The sequence below is a fragment of the Tupaia chinensis genome, unplaced genomic scaffold, assembly GCF_000334495.1.
Source record: "Tupaia chinensis unplaced genomic scaffold, TupChi_1.0 Scaffold000695_1, whole genome shotgun sequence".
Lineage (NCBI taxonomy): Eukaryota > Metazoa > Chordata > Mammalia > Scandentia > Tupaiidae > Tupaia > Tupaia belangeri.
The window spans coordinates 117,348-136,566 of record NW_006160218.1 but is presented as its reverse complement, the minus strand read 5'-3'; the positions used below and the strand labels follow the sequence as shown (position 1 = coordinate 136,566).

The window sequence follows — 19,219 nt, the reverse complement described above, 5'->3', positions numbered from 1 at the left end:
GGATTTCCCTCTTTTCTCCTGTCTCAATGGTTGGGCAGAGAACGAGGTTGTCGTTCAGAGACAAAAAGCCTCATATTGAATGCAGACTGCTAGGAAGAGGGTTTTACTACATGGGGAGGGATGGCCACCTGAGAGACGGCTCAGTCTGCCTGTGTCTCACTTCCTCTGCGCAGGTGGGGTGTTGGCTTAAACTTGTAGACCAGACTGATACACAGTCCTTTCCTTTCCAGTGTTACGAAGTCTGACTGCTGCAAAGAAAGACTTTCTCTGCTGCTTTGTTTACATGTTTTTCTCTAGGCTTAATGTTGCTTTTAGGTAATTCAGGAGAAGTATGCCAACTCTTTGTGCATTAGGGGGGAAAAGCCATGACAATTAAACAAAGCTTTGCCGTCATTAAGGAGCTGCCTGGGAAGCCTGTAGCCTTGAAAATAAAAATGCATTTCCCAGTAGCCCTTTATATACCGACTCAATCTCTCCCTTTCTCAGGCCAGAACTTGCTCGTGAATGAGCACCGTTGCTCTGAAAGTACAGTGCCACGCCATCAGGGCTTATTTCAGATCAAAAAGAATCCCATTCTTCCAATGAACTGATGGAGTGGTACTTTCTCTCAAATTGGGAAACAAAGGTTGTCCTCTGTTACATTTTTTTTACCCTGGAATGCTCCTTTCTCCTGTGGTTGGGTTGAGGCATCCCACGCAGACCAAGGTCCTCCTGAACACAGCTCCCCTGACCCAGGGCATCAATTTCAGGGATCTTACACCACCCCACAGGGTGCACTTGCCACTCTGACAGTGCACATTTCCATATCACGATGAGAAACACCCCTCATTCTGGGAAATGTAGCTTCCTCTGTGGGTTTCGTCCAGGTGCTAATTACGCACTTTTATTTTTAGCAAATTTGGAAGGACTCATTTTTCTTTTTCCTTTTTTGCTCCTTGATGACTTCTATACTACCTAAAGAATCCTTCCATTTTTTATTTGTTCTCATATTAATTAAAAATTACTCACGTTTGTGTAAACACTATGCTATTTGATACAAAACAGTGGCAAATGCCCGAAACCACAAAGTAAAGACCTTCTGGAGCCTGTGCCCGTGTTTAAAGGGGCCCGCTGTCAGCACACGGCTTTACCCGACCCGATCCGTGTGGACAGCACCGATGCTCTCGTCCCCCATGTAGCATCTGACCCCGTGGTTCCAGGCTGCCGTTATGAAAACCTGGTCAACTGCTGTCAAAACTCAGCCATGGCCTCTCAGTGGTGATATTACACAGTCCTCAGGAGCCTAGTTAGTGTTTTGCAATTTCCTGATACAGGGACATTACAGATTTTGGATAAATACATAATTAGAATTTTAAAACACACATTACAAAGCTTTTCTGTTTTCAATCTTTGAATCAAATCAAGGTTTAATATTGAGAAAAGCTTCAAGTGTTCTGTAACCCAAGACCCTTGAGTTATATTTGTATTTGAGGAACCAAACACAGGCGGACACTGAGAGAAGGTCTCTCTAGGGCACGTGCTGGGTATGTTTAGGTTTTACAAACTGGAGCAACAACATGGCCATACCTTGGTCACTCTGCAAACGCGTGTTGTGTCTGCTTTGTTCTCAATTACTTGAAAGACATTGCTCACTACCATAGAAGGCACCGTGGAAGGGCACCGCCCGGTTCTCCTGTGGACACTCGCTTAGCGCTTGGCAGCTAGCCCAGCCCTTCTCGTCGTCTGCGATCCACGCTGTGCGAGTCTCCTCCTCCGTGACCCTAACCGACTACGTGCCAGCGGTCATGCTGCTCTAATGCACACACGTGTATTTCTCTGTATTTCTCTTCAGTGAAATGCCAGCTCTACGTAGCTGCGAATCTGAAAGCTCTGTTCCAGGCCTGCAGTTCTAATCCCTGAGACGATGAAAAATAGTCCCTACGAAGGCCGCGATTTCATAGAAGCCACGTGGGAACCTTGTGTAACACATGTGGTCAATGTTGCTTCACAGTCAAAGAAAGAAAAGGGTTAAGAAGCTCTTGGTTAGTCTGAGAAATGCTCCTCTTCGTCCTGTTCCCGGCCCAGCCTCGGCGAGCACGTGACCTGCTGCCTGCCAGCCTTCCTGTCGATCCTCTGGAGACCATCTGTGCTGGGGGCATTGATTAGAGTGTGTCTGCTGGGATTACATCTTTCCTGTTGCCATGCCAACTAATCAGCTGATTTGGGTTGCCACAGAAACAAAATGGCAGCACTCGCAGCACGGAGACATGGATTCAGCACAAGAGAAAATGCTTTCTTAATTGGGGACCCTTTTGATTTTGGATTCCAAGTGAAAGGCAGCTTTAAGAAGAAGAAAAAAGGCCAGCTTTAGATAAAAGCTGCATTAATCGTATTGATTAAGAGAAAGGCGTAGAATTTTTCTGGAGAGAGAAGACATTAATTCCCCTTTACAGGCCTTGCCCATTTTCCACCATCTCCAAACAAAACACACGTATTTTTTATGTGCCTCTATTCCATTTGCTGATGGTTTCATATAAAAATCACGAAACCTTCAGATTCCTTTAGCTTCCGTGATGGGATAGAGGGTACCTGGGGTACCCGGCCCTGGGGTAAAGCTGTAGGTGCAGTCGCTCAGGAAGGCCGGCAGGGGCCATGTTCTCCCCATCCTTTCAGCCGAGGGAGTCATTTATTTTTCCTTAAAGAAAAAACACCCAACACGGTAAATTCAGACTCGAGTCTAAGAATTCCCATCTTACACATGACGAGCCCTGGATAAAAATGACTCTGGTTTTGACTGAAAAAGGAGGAGCCCAAGGCCTGTCCCAGTTTTCTGTTTTGTAGGTCTGTGACAATTTGCAGGGAAGGTGCCCAGCTGGCTCACTGCATCACACAGAAACAAGAGCACAATTAAAGTGGACCTCGCAGATGCTCCAGTTGTGGATTCACTGGAAGGGCTGCATACTGCCTCCCGTCACGGAATTCCACCCAGCACGAGTGGACCAGAACCTCCCCCTGCTCTGGGCTTGTTGCTGATAAACACAGAACAAATAGATTAGATAATAAAAAAGCCTGACATTTAACTGGCTAAAATTTGTTTAAATATCCAATAATCCCCTATCAAAAAAAAAAAAAGAGAGAGAGAGAGAGAGAAAGAAAAGAAAAAGGAAGAAAGGAAGAGAAAAAGAAAAAGAAAAGAAAAGAAAAAGAAAAAGAAAGAAAGAGAGAGAGAGAAAGAGGGGATTAGGCACCCAGATATCTGTCCTGTGTGGTTGAGATGCTTGCTGCTTGGCCCAGCCTTGCTTTTGCGTCACTCTGTTGTAAACTGTCACTGTGGGTAGTTTCTGTCACACTAACACCCCAGGGGAGCTGTGTGGCTCCGTCTCCACATAAACCCCTCTGAAAACTTTGATAAATTAGTTCCAACGACAAGGATGACCCAAGGGAGCAGGTGGGACATCTTCCCATTCTCACGCACTCAGCTCTCATGGCCAAGATGCCAGGAAGGAGGCTCTGAAGGTGACTTCACTGAGGAGTTGTGGAACAAGGGGCCCAAAGGCCTGAAATTACCCACAGAGCCTGCTAACTGGATTGGAGGCAGAGGTCCTCAGCCAGATTATCAATAATTATCTTAGTGTTTCTGAGACCTCTGATGGCTCGAAGGCAGGAGATGCTATGACTTCGTGGGGAGGGCTCACATTGGCCCTTGTGACAATTCTCCTCTGGTGCGTGTCCAAGGAGGGCACCACTCTGAGTGAGGTCCACGCCCGGACTCAGTCACCATTCCTTCATGTGTTAGCTTCCCAAAGAGGAAAGTGACTGCTAGTATTTCATAAACACTGGACGTAAAAGGTTAACCATCTTCATGAACTATAGTTCTAGAAGTACTCATGCCCCATACATTGCATCTTCATGAACTATAGTTCTAGAAGTACTCATACTTCATACATTGCGATTAATTTCTTGGCACAGTTATTTGTTTATAAAAGTGTTTTAAAGTTCCCCGAGTGAGACGTCTGTGGCCCACTGGTTACTAGAGCTGGATCTCACACAGCCCGCTGCTGGTCGAGCCCCAGCCCTTGAGAAGCACAAGCCCAGGTGCGTGCATGCCCGACTGCTGACAGGGTGCAGAAATGGGGAGGAGGGACTGCGGTTTGGTCATGCCCCATTGGAGTGCTTCCCTCCCCTGCTCTCTGTCTTCCTGGCAAGCTCAAAGTGCTCTGGAGATTAAAAACATGAAAAGAAATTCAAGTCTCCAGAGTGTTGTATGTTCGTGTTTCACATAGGAAATCTTTCACCATAAAAGCGTGACCAAAATCCCGATAAATTGGGGCCAGAAGGTGGCGTGGTGGTTAAGATGCTGGACTCCCACATGGCTGACCACTATAAAAGTGTTTTAAAGTTCCCCGAGTGAGACGTCTGTGGCCCACTGGTTACTAGAGCTGGATCTCACACAGCCCGCTGCTGGTCGAGCCCCAGCCCTTGAGAAGCACAAGCCCAGGTGCGTGCATGCCCGACTGCTGACAGGGTGCAGAAATGGGGAGGAGGGACTGCGGTTTGGTCATGCCCCATTGGAGTGCTTCCCTCCCCTGCTCTCTGTCTTCCTGGCAAGCTCAAAGTGCTCTGGAGATTAAAAACATGAAAAGAAATTCAAGTCTCCAGAGTGTTGTATGTTCGTGTTTCACATAGGAAATCTTTCACCATAAAAGCGTGACCAAAATCCCGATAAATTGGGGCCAGAAGGTGGCGTGGTGGTTAAGATGCTGGACTCCCACATGGCTGACCACAGTTCAAGTCCCAGATCTGGCAACTTGCTTTTTCTCTCTTTCTCTGGTTAAATTGAATAATAATAATAGATAAATTAAGTTAAATGAATAATTGTTAAAAAGAAACCCAGCATACTAAGAAAGATAAAATCAAAGTTGCTCTGGTCGAATCCGAAAATAAACTGAGACCTCCCAGTCTGGGTGGAGGCCAAAGCCCTCCTGGCCTCTGCCCTGAGATCCGTTACCACCCTTTGGCTCTCAGCACGTCATGGAAACACTGGTCTGCGTTCTGGGTTCTTTTTATTGCCGGGGACAGTACAAGGGAACTTCAAAACGTTTGTGAAAAATGGGGTTAAAGTGAGCGTCCATTAGGGTACAAAAACATTTTGAAATTCACACACAGATTCTGCATAACAGCTTTCTAGGAGCTCTTTGAGGACCCACTTGCATTAGAGTCTATACACGTAATTTTATTCATGTTTTTTTCCTCAACAATTCTACATAAAAATATCATTGTCCCTGTTTTGCAGGTGAGGACACTGGAGTTTAGGGATTATATTGATTTTCTCAGGTTTCAGAACGAGTAAAAGAAAGTGAAGACCCAATCCAGCCCTGCCTGGTGCCAGGGCCCCAATCCCTGCACCCTTCCCTAAGGCAGAGGGGAGCCGTTGTGTGAAATATTAGGAGTCACTTTCCTCTTTGGGGAAAGTGAAGGACCAACCCTTGTTGCTCGGACTGGTCTGCTCCGACACCACCCCTGTTCTGCAGCTGGCATGGGCTTGGGGTGTGATTGCCTAGCCTGTCTTCCCATTTCTAAGTCATTAATGGTGGAAAGAACAGTAAATTAGATAGTAGCTGCGTGCTAAAAATGATATGAATATCAAAAGGAGATAAAATGCCGCCCCGTTGCCGGTCACTCCATCAAGAAGGAGAGCCTCTGAAACTCCATTATGTTTCATTAATTATATATGTTTTTCTTAAAAGATAAAAAGCCCCATCCCCCAAGACTGGCCTTGTGCAAGCATACTATGTCACTGTGGTGTGATGACACCAGTGAGAGTTTCTAAACTTGCCTCTATTTTCCATGTCTGTGGGAAGCTGATACCCACTGCCTTGGTGAAGCATTGGCGGTTAAAGTTTTTCTTTGGAAACGAAAGCTTCCTGTAGTTGAGTAACCTCATAATATCCCACACGTATGCATACATGATTTTGCTGGTTACTTGCTCCCAGAGGACACCAAGTTTAGAACGCAAGCTCCCAAGCTAGAAGCAAGAACAGGGAGCTGAGAGGGTGCCATGGGTGGCAGGCACTGTTTGCTGCTAGTTTTTGAGCCAGAATCCCTAGAGGATGGGTCGGTCCCCACAGTCGCAGATGAAGAGAGGCTCCTAGATTTGGGTAGTAACCGGCCGGCTTCTCCTACCAAGGCCAGCAGGTGGCTGCACTTCTGCAGGATCAATTCTAGCTCTGACAGTTGTCCCCAGTGCCATGGATTAACCCTTGCCACGTCTCTGATAGGGGCCAGCACGGCCCAAGGACAGTAGGGAGACCCTGCTAAGCAGGCAATGAGTGGCTTCCACCAAGTGGGAACGAATGAGTGTCTTCTGTCTCCAGGTGTGTACAGAAGGCAGGCTGATCCTGGAGTTCGCCTTCGATGACCTCATGAGGATAAAAACCTGGCACTTCACCATCAGACAGTACAGGGAGTTGGTCCCGAGGAGCATCCTAGCCGTGCACGTAAGTCCTGCCCGCGCGCTCTCTTCCCACCCGCGCGCTCTCTTCCCACCCGCGCTCCACCTCACTCAGGGAGTACGTTCCCTCTGTGAGAGAACCCAGCAGCCGTCCCACTGTAGACGACTAACCCTAGACACACACAGCTTCTCTCTCGGCCTTGTGACCCAGGCCCTCGCTCCTCCCTTGTGTCTGGGCGTGGCATATTGAGAGACTGTTTTGATAGCTTATTATTTTAGCTCCAAACTAAGCTTACTTCAGTGAACAATCAGCACTCTCCTCAGCTCTGCAGTCATTATCGGGGACTGCTCTGCGTGGACTCATAAACCATTTGTGCATAACAGGGAAATGCGGTGGGGCAAGACGCGGGAAAACACTTCTGGTTTGACGACAACCATCTGACGCTCCGTGGCACGGTCCCTCGCTGTGTCAGCCCAGCTGGTGCCCCCACATGGCAGCGCTTGAGCCGATGTGAAGAATTGGGGCCCTCTTGGCTCCTTTGGTCAGAACGTATGACCTCTTCAAACGCATGGACACCACAGGTGTGAGGGGAGACTCCATCCTGCCCGGAAGTATCTTTGGAAGTACACGGGAGCTGGTCAGCGCAGGAACAAGCCAGAAAGCACGATTTAGATAAGTCCCTCCTCTAGCACATGATGCATGACTTCCGCCAAGACCTTGACTTTTAAGACCCTGAACAATCAAACGAGGAGAAAGCAGCAGTAGCCGCCGTCTGAGTGTGTAGGGTGCTGGACTGTTTGTGTACATTCTGAATTTAATCCCCACAGTCTTGACCCAGGGACACAGAAAGGTGAGTCATTATTACTCCTATTTTAGAAGTGAGGAAACTGAGACTCAGAAAAGTTCAATAAATTCCCCAATGTTTTTCAGCTGGAAAATGGCAAAAGAAAAACAAACAAACAAAAACAACATTTTGACCAGCTGGCTGGTTCTGACGCTCAGGCTGACAGACTCCCTGTCTCCGCGTCCCAGAGCCCAGGCTGTCTCTGCAGGCCTCGGTCTGGGGCCCTCCAGGCCCTCGCCTGGGGCAGTCAGCACAGTCTGAATGTCCCTTTGATCTTGGATTCCACTACGGCAACTCCGTTTTCCTTCATTATTTCTGACCATCCATAATCCAAGTCCTTAATTTTCAAAACTGAGTTCATGTCTTGCACTCTCCTTAGAGAAATCTGTGGCACCTACTCTTGTTATTTTCAAAATAAACTGGAGATAGTGGCTGGGAGCTAGGTCTTGGACGAGACCACACTGGGTCATAGCCCTGCCGTGTGTCCATGGGCAAATGCACTGACATCTCTGTGCGTCCAGGCCCTCGTGTAAGGCGTGCCCCGGGGACGGGTTTGAGAAGCGGAGTTGGTGACTGTGAGGCGCTGAGCATGATCCCTCCTGCAGGGTTCTCTGCGGGTCTTGACGATCAGCTCTCGGGGAGAGTCTGTCTCCACATCTACCTGTGTCTCATTATCCCATCTTCCAGAACAACCCCTTGAGGTTCCCACGACTACAGCCCTGTAGAGCTGACCCTTCCTAACACACGAGAGGAGTTTAGTAAACACAGGCTCGAGGGCCACAAAACCCCTTAGAAAATGTCGTAGAACTGGCATCGTCTGTTTCCTCCAATGCCGGGTTGTGTATTTGAGTCTGCAGAACCTGCTGGCACTCTCCGTGAGAAAGCAAGTACAGGGAAGAATGAAGTTGCTTTAGTGTGACCCAGAGGTCCCTGCCGTCTCAGGGGTGCAGGCGCAGAGACAGAAGGATGGTCCCCACACCCTTCCACAGGCACCCACTGCTCACACCAGTTAGGGGAGGAGAGGCAAAGAGGACGAGCCCTGACCTGGAGACTCACTCCAAGTGGAGAATTTCCATGGCTTCTGGCTACGGGAGATTCCGCGTGGCCACAGCACGCAGAGTCCCTTGTAAAATGCGGCTGTCATTTTGGACATTGTGATACTTACCTCGACAGCCCTGCTGTGGAACGGTTCTGGACAACCATTTCTAGGCACAGCCTAATGGGGAGAAGAGTTAGAATTACGAACAAGCCGGAGACAGGTGCACGCACGTGTGTGTGTTCACAGTTGTCAGACGCAGTCCCAAGCTGTAAAAATACCACCATGATCACAGCAGGAAGTGGAGGCTGGCCCTGAGGCCCAGCTCTGTGGTGAGGCCTGGCCCTGAAGCCCGGCTGTATAGTGAGGCCTGGCCTTGTGGTTCCTGGCAGAGAGAAACACAGGCCAGAGCGGAGACCCCGCCCGTCCCCCGGACACTGCGCTTCTGAGCAGCTTGGCTTTCCAGTCCTGCCCAAATGATCTGGAAATGTCCTTGACTGTTACATGTGTGTCTTCAAAATGTAAATTACATTTTCTTCAGCAACCTGCCCCTCCAAGAAAAATTGACAATGTCAGGGTTGCATCTTTAGCAATTGTAGCACAGGCTAAGATTTTCCTTGGGACCATTTTGTAGGGATAAACACGTGATTTCTTTTTCCTGTTTAGGCACAAGATCCTCAGGTCCTGGATCAGCTGTCTAAAAACATCACCAGGATGGGGCTGACCAACTTCACCCTCAACTACCTCAGGGTAAGCCTGATGGGATGGGATGCTTCCTGGTGGATGTGGAAGTCCTTCAGAGACCTACGTGCACCCCGCACCAGAGTCGAATGAGGTGGCAGGCACAGTGAGGGAGCTCTGCACCACGGAGCTGAGTGTGTGTGTGTGTGTCTGTGTGTCTGTGTGTGCGCGCGTGTCTGTGCGCGCATGATCACAGCAGGAAGTGGAGGCTGGCCCTGAGGCCCAGCTCTGTGGTGAGGCCTGGCCCTGAAGCCCGGCTGTATGGTGAGGCCTGGCCTTGTGGTTCCTGGCAGAGAGAAACACAGGCCAGAGCGGAGACCCCGCCCGTCCCCCGGACACTGCGCTTCTGAGCAGCTTGGCTTTCCAGTCCTGCCCAAATGATCTGGAAATGTCCTTGACTGTTACATGTGTGTCTTCAAAATGTAAATTACATTTTCTTCAGCAACCTGCCCCTCCAAGAAAAATTGACAATGTCAGGGTTGCATCTTTAGCAATTGTAGCACAGGCTAAGATTTTCCTTGGGACCATTTTGTAGGGATAAACACGTGATTTCTTTTTCCTGTTTAGGCACAAGATCCTCAGGTCCTGGATCAGCTGTCTAAAAACATCACCAGGATGGGGCTGACCAACTTCACCCTCAACTACCTCAGGGTAAGCCTGATGGGATGGGATGCTTCCTGGTGGATGTGGAAGTCCTTCAGAGACCTACGTGCACCCCGCACCAGAGTCGAATGAGGTGGCAGGCACAGTGAGGGAGCTCTGCACCACGGAGCTGAGTGTGTGTGTGTGTGTCTGTGTGTCTGTGTGTGCGCGCGTGTCTGTGCGCGTGTGTGTGCATGTGTGTGTGCGTGAGTGTGTGGGTGTTCAGCACAAGTTGTGGTTCAACTAACAAAGCATCAAACCAAGAATGTGCCAAGGTGGAGCATCCTCTATGCACTCGTGTGACTCGGAATCAATTATTCAAGGCTAGCGATGTCCCCGGCTCATCAAGTGCTGGTGCCCTCCCCAGTGGTCGAGAGCTCACGGCTCTGTCTCTAGAACCCAGCCGCCACTTGGGAGAAGCGTGTGTTGTCCTAGCCTGAGGCCACCGTGCCCGGGGTTTTGAACAGTGCCGTGACACGAACACTCCTGAGGCTCCTTAGGCACTGTCTGGCACGTGACATATTTTCTTCCGGTCTGGATGTAAATTTAGTTTTTATTTTTTTTAAATGAAGTGTTTCAAGCAAAACCCCTGCTCCTCTGAGATGCACCCACGGAGCAGCAGCCCCTCCCCAGGGCTCCGGCTGCACCCTAAGCTTTGCCTCGCTCTCTTACTCATGGTGCCCCCACTCCCGAGCCTTGCCAGGCACCCGCCGTCTTCCGTGTAACCACGCCGCATCTCTGGAGTGTGTACTGGCCCAGCTGGCCCCTCTGTGGCCCAGGGACAGTTCAGACAGATCCCTCCAAGTCACTCTTGTAGTGCAGCGGGCCAGGCCTTGGGCTAGACCAAGATGAGGAGACCAGTCCCACCTACCATCCAGACCGTGCCAGGAGGGCAGCCCCACAGAGAGACCACTACATACAGAGTGGCGAGTAGCACTTGAGAAGGTTTTGGAAGGAATTACAGAGCACAGGACAGGCACTCAGAGGGCTGGGCCGGAGCTGCGTGGGGAGGACGGCGTATCCACTGGGTGTAGAAGAGTGAACGGGGAAGGCTCTTCCTGTGGGCGCAGTTTGAGGCTAGCGTTCCAAGCAGCTGTGATGCTGGGACTCCGTGAGAGAGATAGTTACGGGAGCCAGGACTTAGAGCCAGTGGTGGCCGGGCCTCCAGGCCCACAGAGAGTCCGGGTAATGAGGATCCTGAAAGAATTAAACAGGGAGACGTCGGGACAGTTGTCAGTGCAAGCGGGAGATGCTTTCTGTCCGCAGCCCAGATGCCCCGAGGCAAGTCCAGATGGAAAGGCAGAGCCGGCCGCGCCCAGCAACCTCCCATTCTGACGTCCCTCGGTCTCGAGACCTCGTCTCCCCAGGCATGGGGCCAGCAGGGCTGGGCTCCCCACAGGGTAGCTGGACCTTCATCTTCCAAACCCCCAGGCTTTGTGCTTGGGCCAGCCCTCCCGAGGCGGTGTCCTTCTTGTTGGGCCGGGCCAGTTAAGATGGAGGCGCCGCCCCCTCGCACAGAGAAGCTCCCGCATCTCAGGAGGGTCTCACTCTTGGGCATCCACCCAGACTCGGTCACTGGCCCTCTGGAGAGATCGGGGACACCTTGGGCACATCTTCCGGCTGCATTTAGCACAGCATGATGAAGGCTAGATGTCCTTCCTCTACCCCCCACAGCTTCTGTAAATGGCTGTCCTCCACTGGCGGTCAGGCCCACCCGGTCCCCTCAGCCTGTCGTCCTTCCATTTCAGCTCACGAAGCCTGAGATTAGACACAGCACCCACTGCAGCCCTGTCGATACCAGGGAGGCGTCTGTGAGTTTGTGGTTTGGACTAGCATTGCAAGGCCACTCAAGTGCAGTGCCTGCTGTTCACCGGCCGGTACCCCTCCCACCTGGCTCACCCTCCCCCACGGCCCCGTGCACCGTCGCCCCCCAAGGCTTGACTTACCAAGTGGCAGAAGCAGGACTTTAACCCAGGCAGTCTAGCTCGAGAATCCATGTGCTTCACTGCCAAACTGCTTGGTGCCTTCCTAGTGGAAGGTGAGAGCGATGGCACTGCCAGGAATCGGCTGTGTCTTCCCCACTCAGGGCGTCGGGTCCAGTGTGGGGCCCTTCAAGCACTTTGTCTCCCACTCCGCGTACGGGGACGTGAGAAGCACTAAGTCTGATGGTCCACAGGAGGCTTAGCAGAGGCCTGAGTCAGGCTGCCGCTGTCACTCATGGGCACCTACTGCATGTCCCAGGACCCTGAGTCCCGAGCCGCTGAGGCAGCACGGCGCCCGCTCTTCTCTCTCCCGGGCCGAGCGCTCCGTAGCTTCAGCCGTTTCCAGCTCAGCGGCCGGGCGTCTTCCTCCTTCCACTCCCTCCGTCACCCATGACGGGGCGGAGCCTGCTCTGTATTCAGGCCGTGCCCGGACTGGACAGCAGCACAGAGATGTGGCCGCCATGCTAGCTGGTGTCCATGGGCCATGGGGTGGGCGGCTACACCTCCGACGAGGTAGACTGAAGAGGGCCACGCCAGGCTGTGTAGCCAGGAGGGCTTGTGATGGCCCTGGGGGTGGAGGACAGATGCCACGCTTCCCAGCAACAATTGTCGGGGTGGCCGTGGCCGCCGGCAGGGCGAGGCTGAGCAGAACCTCATCTGCACCCAAGACCAGACCAGGGCACGTGGCAGGGCCTGGCCTGGGAGCAGGGGCTGCAAACAGCGGGTGGAGGTTCTTTCCTCAGCTCAAAGCTGGGCCACGAGGTCCCCCAGTAGTCTTACCACCTGATATTTTATGGCAGTAGAGCAGTTTCAAAACACGCTTATTTATAAATGCTGTATATAAATGCGGTATTATAAATACCCCGTCCATCTGAGGAACCCAGCTGTCACTTGCCGGAGGCCTCAGAAGGTCTTCTTAAGTGCTGTTCAAACAGTTACGAGGGGGCCCGCAGATGGCATGATAATTACGTCACTGGACTCCCACGTATCAACTGCAGTTTGATTCCTGGACCCAACAGCTTAAAACTCACAGTGAGCGTGTGTGCGTGTGTACTCAAAATCCTGAGAGAAGACTGAAGGAGAATGGATTGTGGTGTGGCCATCCTCCCCAGGGTTGATTTCTTGCCTTCTCTCTCTCTGTCTCTCCAGCAAACACATGTGCCCCATAGCAAAACTCTCTCTAAAAAGTAAACATCACCAAGCAGCTGCGATTCCACCCTGTGTCCAAAAAGAGATCAGAAAGGTCTGCGGGCAAATGTCCCTCCAAGGCTTCTACACCAGTAGAAGGGTGTTACGAGCAGACGTGACCTGCCTTGGGGAGGAGGGCAGGGATTGTGACCCCTTCAGACATCCGAGACCCCCACGTGCAGCGTCCCACAGACTGAGCAGTGCAAAGCCAGCAGCTGAGACCGTCCAGCTTTGTCAGACACGTGTGTTCCCCACTCCCCGCCCCCCCCCCCGGACCCCTGCGACACCGGTGTGCCCCCCCCCCCCCCCCCCCCCCCCGGAGTCCGCATCATCCCCCCAGAAGCCTGCGCTGGAAAGTTGCTGAGGAGCGGGAGGGGCTGCGAGGCTGAGCTGGGGATGCAGCTGTCAGAGCGGGGCGGGGCGGCGCTGCCCGGCTGAGGGCCCTGGTGACCTGAGGCACTTGGAGGAGAGCAGGGAGTAGAGCAGCAAAGACAGCTCTTCTCCACTGACAAGCCTGAGGCCCTTCCCACCCTCCTGATCTCAGGATGACTTAAATTTGACTCGCAGCTTTCTGTGCAGTCGTCGAGCAGTCTGCGTCACCGTGTCTCCCAGCTTGGCACCTGAGGCTGTGGGCAGCCCTGCTGCCTCCCAGCCAGCCCCTCTCTTCCTGACCTGTCCTCCCTCCTGTACCGCACAAGCCACTGCAGCTGGTTGTCCATGCTGCTCACCTCCCTATCTCTGGACGTCTGACTCACTGCCTGGAACTCTGTCCCTGCCCCTCTCTTCCTGTTCAGTTTTCCATGCTAGCTCCTTCAGGGCCTGAAGGACTCTCTCATCTGTCTTCTGAGATGCTGGTAGGTGACCCTTCCTGGGGCTGCGGGAGCTCTGTGCACCTGGTCTTGTGCTTGGCTCTTGGCAAGTCCCAGGTAAGAACAGTCACTCTGCGTGTCTGTCTTATGCACTAGGCTCTGAACAGCATGAAAGCACGTAAGCGTACAGTGAATGTCTCTTGAATGGATACTTAGCAGGTGGGAGGTTTGGAAAATGGAAGACACAGTTCTGGCAACACAAAACACACGCGCACACACACGCATGCACACACACACGTAAATTCACTTGTCTTACGGCATCTCGAAAGAAGGTGGGATTCTTTGTCTGAGTCACTGCCTACAACTTCCCTGTGAAATCTGAACAGAAGAGCTGAGTGCATCCCAGAGATAGAAGGGGTGGGCGAGTCCTTCAGACCGGGCCTGCAAACCCCACTGAAGCATGCAACCCTCAACGTACAGTTCTTATTCTCACACCACTTGTGCTTGCTCTGAGTCAGTATTTAAATTTTGCCTTAAATGCCAAAATGCAACCTTCAAGCCTTGAGGATATTCCTTTTAAATAATTTCTAATTTAGGATTTCCCGTTGTAGTTTCTGACTCACGTGTAACCCTGTACATCTCTGTGAAGCGATGCATCTTCCTGGGTGTAAGGGTACAATCATCAAGTCAAGGAAGCGCATTCCCATGGAATGCGGTATGTGTGCACATTCGAAAACCACGTTCTGGATGTTTCGGGAGGGTGTATTGCTTTGTCACCGACGCTCATTGGTCTGCCTGGTCCATGGTCCAACCTAGTCCTCCTGTTCATGGCGCTGTGTCCTTTAGCCAGTTCCCCCACTGCCCCGTCCCAGTGCTCGTGCCCTGTCTGCCATTGTGCTCCGCATCTACGCTGTGGAGCCCTTAGCTTCTGCTAGTGAGTGAGGATACTGGCGATCGTTAAGTGGGGACGTAGTTTTTAATGGTGATTATTTCTGTCTATTCCCTTTGGCCAGACTTTCTTGATGCTGGGACACATACTTTGTTGTCTTTTTAAACTTTGTATTTAACACAACTTTAAAACACATCTTATTTTTCCATATATTAACCAAAAGATGTTATCTTTGTGTTTTCTCTTCCTCGTCTATCCATATGCATAATTTCTGCTTAAATGCAATCAGGCTACATGATTTCTTAATGTTATTTGGTAAACACTTGCATGTTTCTACATAGTCATCATTAATCATTTATAATAGCTGCAAATATTCCAGTGTGGAGCTATGGCAGTGTTTATTTAATCATTTACTTAATGCGGAGCATGGAAGTTGTGTTCCGATTACTGCTGTCATTAATACCATTCCTGTAAACCCCTCTGCCATGTCCTGGCAACAACTTGTAGCAGTGTTTCCTGTGAGTTAAAGGTTGGACAAAGAGGCCACAGGATGGAAAAATGAAATGTGCTTTAGGGCAGAGGAATGTAGGTTCAAACCCTCGTTTCTCCGTACAACTGTACGACCTTGAGTTCCCTGAAACCCACTTCCCTTGTATGAAAGCTGAAGCAATCCTCTGTGACGAGAACGCGGAGCAGGAGGAGCATATGAATGCCAGCCCCTCCTGCACTACCTGAGGACAACGGTCAGGACTTGGCCTTCACAGCGAGCTCCTGGCTTCATTGTTGTGTTGACCAAATGCCTTACTTTCTCAGAGCCCCATTGTCCACGTCCGATGCCACTTATCCTAACTGCATCACTACTGGGTTACAAGACGATGCACCTGAAGGGCACTTCCTAAACGACTTTCTGCTCTAGGAAGCTGAGGAAGTCGCCTTCACTTGTCATCCCCACACGCTGGTGTGGCCTCACTCCCGTGCTCAGATTCTGGGATGCGGTGGAAGGTCAGAAAAACAAGGAGGGATTGATTAATGATGCCTGCCGCAGGCACCAGCAAGAGCAAGCTCGGGACATGGGCTGTCTTTGGTACCCCCTCAGACGCCGGTGTAAATGGGTGTCATGACATCAGATGCGTTCAGTGCTAACTGCAGGGTTTTGCTGTTGCTGTTAGGTGAGTAACTTCAGATAACTGCACGTCCTAAGTGGGAGGAGGCGGTCGGGTCTCACAGGAAGGACTGTTGCTACTGTTGCTATGGTTACATTTCAACCACAGGGCCCCTGCCTCCCTGGAAGCTTCGGGAGAATAGCCCAATGCCTGGAGGAGCGGGACCAGGACCGCTACCCTTGGGAGAGCCCAGCAGGCGGCAGTGACATCCGGGGCTGAGTGCGGCTTGTGTTAGCGTTTGGGATCCTACAAAGGTTTTGTTCAGTTTCTCATGTTTGTATGTCTTTGACTCCCAGCAAGGATGTTTTCCTTGCTCTTATGACAGGCGAGGATATTTGAATCCAAGCCCCGTTCCCACGTAAATGCCAAGCCAGGTCTGAGGATGCAATGGGAACCGTTGCTCAAATATTGACACCCTCCTCCTCTGTTACTGGTGGTTGGAGTGGGCTGGGCTGTCGTTTACACATTCAGACTGAGCGGCAGCAAGCCCTCTCCAAGCCCAGAAGTTCTGGGGAGGCAGAAACCACACTGGTACATTTTCTGTGCCTTACACGGTGTCCACCAAAGACTTGGCGTGGTGCCATTCAAAGCCCGTGGGTCCCTGTGGGCTTTAAAACTGTTTGTTACCCACTCCTGATGAGGTACCCCCAGAAAATGAGAGTCAGAACTCAGTTCGGAACCACCATAGTGATCAGTGATTTGGCACCTGCAGCAGCAAGCACGTGGCCATCTCACTGACTGGGACATGAGGCAGATCAGCGTTGTCAACTCGGCACGGGGAGCCACCAGTCAGGGCCTGTGGAGGACACGTCACCGTTTGTCAGGTGCCAGCATGAAGTCCTGCGGCAGAAGTCTGACTCAGGCTCACGGTCTCTCTGAGAACCATCCGAATAATCGTGATATTACACCGTTAGTTTCTAAAGAGCCTCAGTGTGTCCCTAACATGTTTGCCCTGCTTCAAGATCGGGACCCATCAGTGCCCAGGTCACAAGGCCAGTTTGCCCAGTGCTTCTGGGCTCGGACCTGGCTTGTCCCTGAAGCCCAGTGCGCTGGTCCACTCTGGGAGTGGGGACTGGACTGTTGGTGTGGACCACGGAGGAGCGATTTACTATCCGGGAAGTGAGGGATTCAGCTTTGAAAACAAAGCTGTCAGACCTCCTGGCTTCTCTCCTCCTCCAAGAAAATCCCTCTCTGAGAGCAGACAGAGAAAGCCCTTCAGAGCCATGGAAATGCTCCACACACAGCGTGATTAAAACTCAGAACACCCAGAGGGCACTCGTAATTGCATTTGGGGACAGGGAGGTAGTACCTCTCCGTGTGTGATAAGGAAATTATAGCAGTTAACTCTTAAAGACAGGAATGGCCATTGTGTCTAGAAACTGCTTTCTAGTCCGGCCAGAAGGGTTATATAAACATTTATATCTATATAACCTCAAACAGCCAAACAAAGCAGTATTTTAGCAGAGCATCCCTAACTGAAAATTTCAGAGCGATGATGCTTCTAAACTTTCTTGCTTTAAAAGTACAAACAGTACCTGCATTAAAGAGAGAGTAATTTCCCAGTCTCAAGCACTAGAGGAAGAGAAAGAAACTGTTGTTTAACAAGACACTGAGTGTTGAGGGGGGAGCAAGGTGGGAAATTGGCAGTTGGTCTAGGGAAGGGCTGGGATCGCATGGTTAAGTACGAGGTGGCTCGAGGACTGCTGTCCCAGGAAATAGTCTTCCCAGTTGCCTAGGAGGGCAAAACAGTAGCAAGAAAGCTGGGTGGAGGGAGAAGGGGAGACTATTGGGATTTGTTTTCATTAAGAGCAGAGCTAAGGAGAGAGCCCTGAGCATGCGGGACTGCTAAGTCATGAGGCTCAGACGTCTTCTGCACCTGGTCCCCCCCGCCCCGCCCCACTCTGCACAGGCACCAGGCTTGTCCAAATGCCATCACTCTCAGTGATTTTAATAGGTTGCCTTTACTTTGAGACAGTTTCTGAACTCCGATTCCTGTCCCATTCACTTGCCTTTATATCCTTAATGCAGCACTAGCCCTTAAACATATTCGTTGCTTTTTAATATACTTAGTATCTGGTAGAATGATATAATCTTTTTATAGTTTCTGAATATTTATTTTCATCAATAAACTTTAGAATTTAAAAATCTAATTTAAAATATTTAAAAATAAATTTGTTATATTAAATTGGAATCTTGCAAATTAATATTAAATAGTTATTATTAATATAATATTTGTTCTCTCTGTCGATCTTGGAAGACCTTTCAATGTTAAGGTCCTTTTTGTGTCTGTATATACACACAGCCACTTAGGATACATATCCAAGTATGTATTTTCAATTTTTTATTAACTTTGCGCCCACACTTTTTGTGTTTATGATCACAAATATCATATTTTGTTTATATTTATGAAAGTTATTGATTTTATTCCCAGGAGCCTTATCAAAGCATTTCAATATTTTTAATAGCTTTTTTCTGATTGACTCTTTTTGGTGTCCCTCTAAATTGTTACATCATTTCCAAATAATGATTTTATGAAGTCTTTCTCAATTTTTATATCTTATTTTTTTCTTTTGTCTAATGCTCTAGGCTAGTACCATCAGGAGAGCATTAAGTGATAGCCAGGATAATTAGCATCCTTATCTTCATCTGACTTTAATGGGACTACTTCTAGATCTTTTCATTAAGCAGGGTGATGGCTTATGGTTTCAGACAGACATATTTCTCATGTAAAGGTAATAGCTATTCTTATTTTATTAAAAGCTATTTAAAGTAAAAAAAATGAATATTGAACTTTAGCAAATGTATTTCTGGTGTCCAAAGATGGTAACATTTTTCTCCTTATTATTATGATTAAGTACATTAATTAGCATAATAATCGATAACCAAAGCAGTACTTTAACTTTTTTACAAGTATCAACTCATTTAATCCCTGCAGCCTGGAACCAGGTACTAGTCTCACTTCACAGTTAGGAAAGCATGTTCACAGGGTTAAGGAATCTGGCACGAGCAGACAGACAGAAGCAGGCAGGGGTCGGACCCAGGCTGACCTCGCGTGGAGTCCATATGCCAAGTCCCACCTAATAGATCTCTCGATACGAGTTACTGTGTTATTACGGGACAGATCTCACCGTTCGGTGTGCATCCCCCTCTTAATGAGCCACATTCAATATTGCTGGTATTTATTCATAATTACTGCATCGGTATTCTAGAAAAATTCAGCTGAAATCTCCTTCTTCACAAAGTCTCTGTCAGTGTTGAATCTTATTGGCACCCTAGCCTCATGGATATTTGGAAACATTCCTTTTTTTTTCACCAGAACAATCTGATTGGCATTGAAGCTGTCTGCCTCTGAGTGGCTTTGTCGAATTCCTCTGAGACCCTGCCTAAGTCTGGGATCAGGGCTTTTTTTGTGGAAAGTGACTGGGAGTTAAACACACTAAATGAACAAAACTTAAAATGTGGAGTTTATCCTAAACCCATGAGAAGCTGCTGTA

At 49.9% G+C, this 19,219-nt stretch overlaps 1 protein-coding gene across 1 annotated transcript in view; it reads left to right on the top strand.

Moving 5' to 3' along the window:
- The window catches only part of LDB2 (LIM domain binding 2), a 184,545-nt gene that overhangs the window by 130,230 nt on the left and 35,096 nt on the right, over positions 1-19,219 (top strand). Inside the window, exons 5-6 of the mRNA XM_006160623.2 lie at positions 6,354-6,476; positions 8,978-9,061. Coding sequence (XP_006160685.1) covers positions 6,354-6,476; positions 8,978-9,061 — 207 coding nt within the window. The remainder of the gene's footprint in view (positions 1-6,353; positions 6,477-8,977; positions 9,062-19,219) is intronic.